At 42.1% G+C, this 1,804-nt stretch overlaps 1 protein-coding gene across 1 annotated transcript in view; it reads right to left on the bottom strand.

Annotated features, from left to right (window-relative positions):
* LOC104467631 (multidrug resistance-associated protein 1-like) overlaps positions 1 to 1,804 on the bottom strand; it is a gene marked incomplete at its 5' end in the record, with an annotated part of 9,662 nt that overhangs the window by 5,750 nt on the left and 2,108 nt on the right. Inside the window, 3 exon segments of the mRNA XM_010081474.1 lie at position 1; positions 3 to 136; positions 1,208 to 1,415. The exon segment at position 1 is cut by the window's left edge and continues 185 nt beyond it. Of these exon segments, the coding sequence (XP_010079776.1) occupies position 1; positions 3 to 136; positions 1,208 to 1,415 (343 nt within the window).

Raw genomic sequence — 1,804 nt, 5'->3', positions numbered from 1 at the left:
AAGTTTCCAATGGGTGTTTGCTCAAAGAAGACCATTGGGGATCTAACAACGTTCCTCAGCAACTGCAGAAACAGCTTGTGCGATGCTAGCACACCACCTAGAAGGACTGCTGCTGTGGAGGCAAATCTGCCAAGGGCTGTAATGTGAAAAATAATAATTATTACTAGGTCTGAATGAACTCACCTGGGAATGATTTTGCAAGATCATGATTTTCACTTAGTACTGTCAATGCTATACAAGTGAAAGGAGCTGACTTTCTCTCTGGTAGCAATTAAGCCACGCCTCAGAGCTGCAGGGCAAACTGCCCTTTCTGTAGGGTAGTTCCAGAGCGAAGGCCTAAGCAAGTCTGATGCGGGCCCTGGATTCAGCACCTTAAACGCACAGTTCTTTATTCTTCACAAAATAAGCTTGACCGGAATTACTTTGAACTACTTGAAGTCTTAGGTTTCCTTCCTCCAGATTCACTGTTAGCATAGAAGGGTACCCAGCCCTTCCCACTTTTTTCATCTTCTTTAAAGCTTTCTCAATCTTCTGTCACTTGGGCTGAGATTTTTCCACATTTGGTTTCTGTCCTAAAACAAGTAATTTTTTTTTTTTTTTTTTAAAGAGTGACCAAAAGAATTGTGGCCATTTTAAAAGAGAAATATTTAAAGAAATGTAGAATTCTACAACTTCCTCTTTTTCTCTTTACACTCAGAAGACCTAAACCAAGCTGTACTTCAGCACAGAGAAGAGCCACTTAGATATAATTCATTTATATTGGAGGAATGGAAAGGGATAAGAGGAAGAAAGAGACGCAGAAGATGTTGGACACAATGGGGCAGGACAGGAAAATCAGGATGTTGTAGTTCTTCCATTGATGAATGTTTTTTTAGGGGCTCAGGTCATTTAGTCCCATCAGGAAATATAGAGGAAGACACTATTCATCATGGTCTAGCTGAAAGGCAAAGGAGAACACTTGTAGCATACCAGAAGTAGAATTTCAGGCAGTAACACTGAAAATATTGTTCAGATCCCTTAGAAATCCTCTCTGTGCATCAGAGCCTGTAGTTTTAGGTCTCATGCCAAAACTTTAGCACTCTTGCCAAAAGCCCAGGAGGCTAAGAGCCCCTGGGTATGCACTTGCTTATGTTCTGAGAAAACATCCTGGTTACGGGCAAGGGAGATGGAAATACAGAGAAGAATTAGGTGAGCAAGTTAAATGAACCTTGAATGACTCCTAGTGCACCAAAGACTCCAACTCTCAGCTCTGTGTGCTGTTGTGTCCCATTGTAGATGGGGTCGTCTGTCCACACGCTGAGCCAGTAACCACGAGAAAATGACACAGCTTGCTGACAGGTGAACAACAGAATGATGTATACACACAGGGGTAAGCCTGTCGCCTTCAGGTAGGCTGCATAAATCGAGGTATTAACCTAGAGTAAAACAATTGGGGAAAAATAGGATGAGAGGTTGGGAGGATCAAGCTTGTTAGCAAGGAAAAGCAGCTCCAAAACAAGGAATGATTTATTATGGCATATCTACCTGGTGATAAATCACGGGCCATAGCAACCATGTTAATTCTTTTTTTGTTTGCCTCAGGGATAAATAATGAAGCCATACTTAAATAAATCCATGGTGTTAATGAGTGAATATTATCAAGTGATGAATGTTATTGCGGTAGGCTCATGTTACTGCTGGAATGCCCGTAAGGCTTTCCTTATGCTGGGCAGTGCTTTTCATTTGTCCTGGTGTGAGTGAGAACTATCACGTATGCCACTCACTGCTTGGGTGTGTAACTGCTGATCGGCAGAGGTGAGGAGAT

The sequence above is a fragment of the Pterocles gutturalis genome, unplaced genomic scaffold, assembly GCF_000699245.1.
Source record: "Pterocles gutturalis isolate BGI_N339 unplaced genomic scaffold, ASM69924v1 scaffold27984, whole genome shotgun sequence".
NCBI lineage: Eukaryota > Metazoa > Chordata > Aves > Pterocliformes > Pteroclidae > Pterocles > Pterocles gutturalis.
The sequence above is the reverse complement of the archived record's forward strand: the minus strand, read 5'-3'. Positions and strand labels throughout refer to the sequence as shown.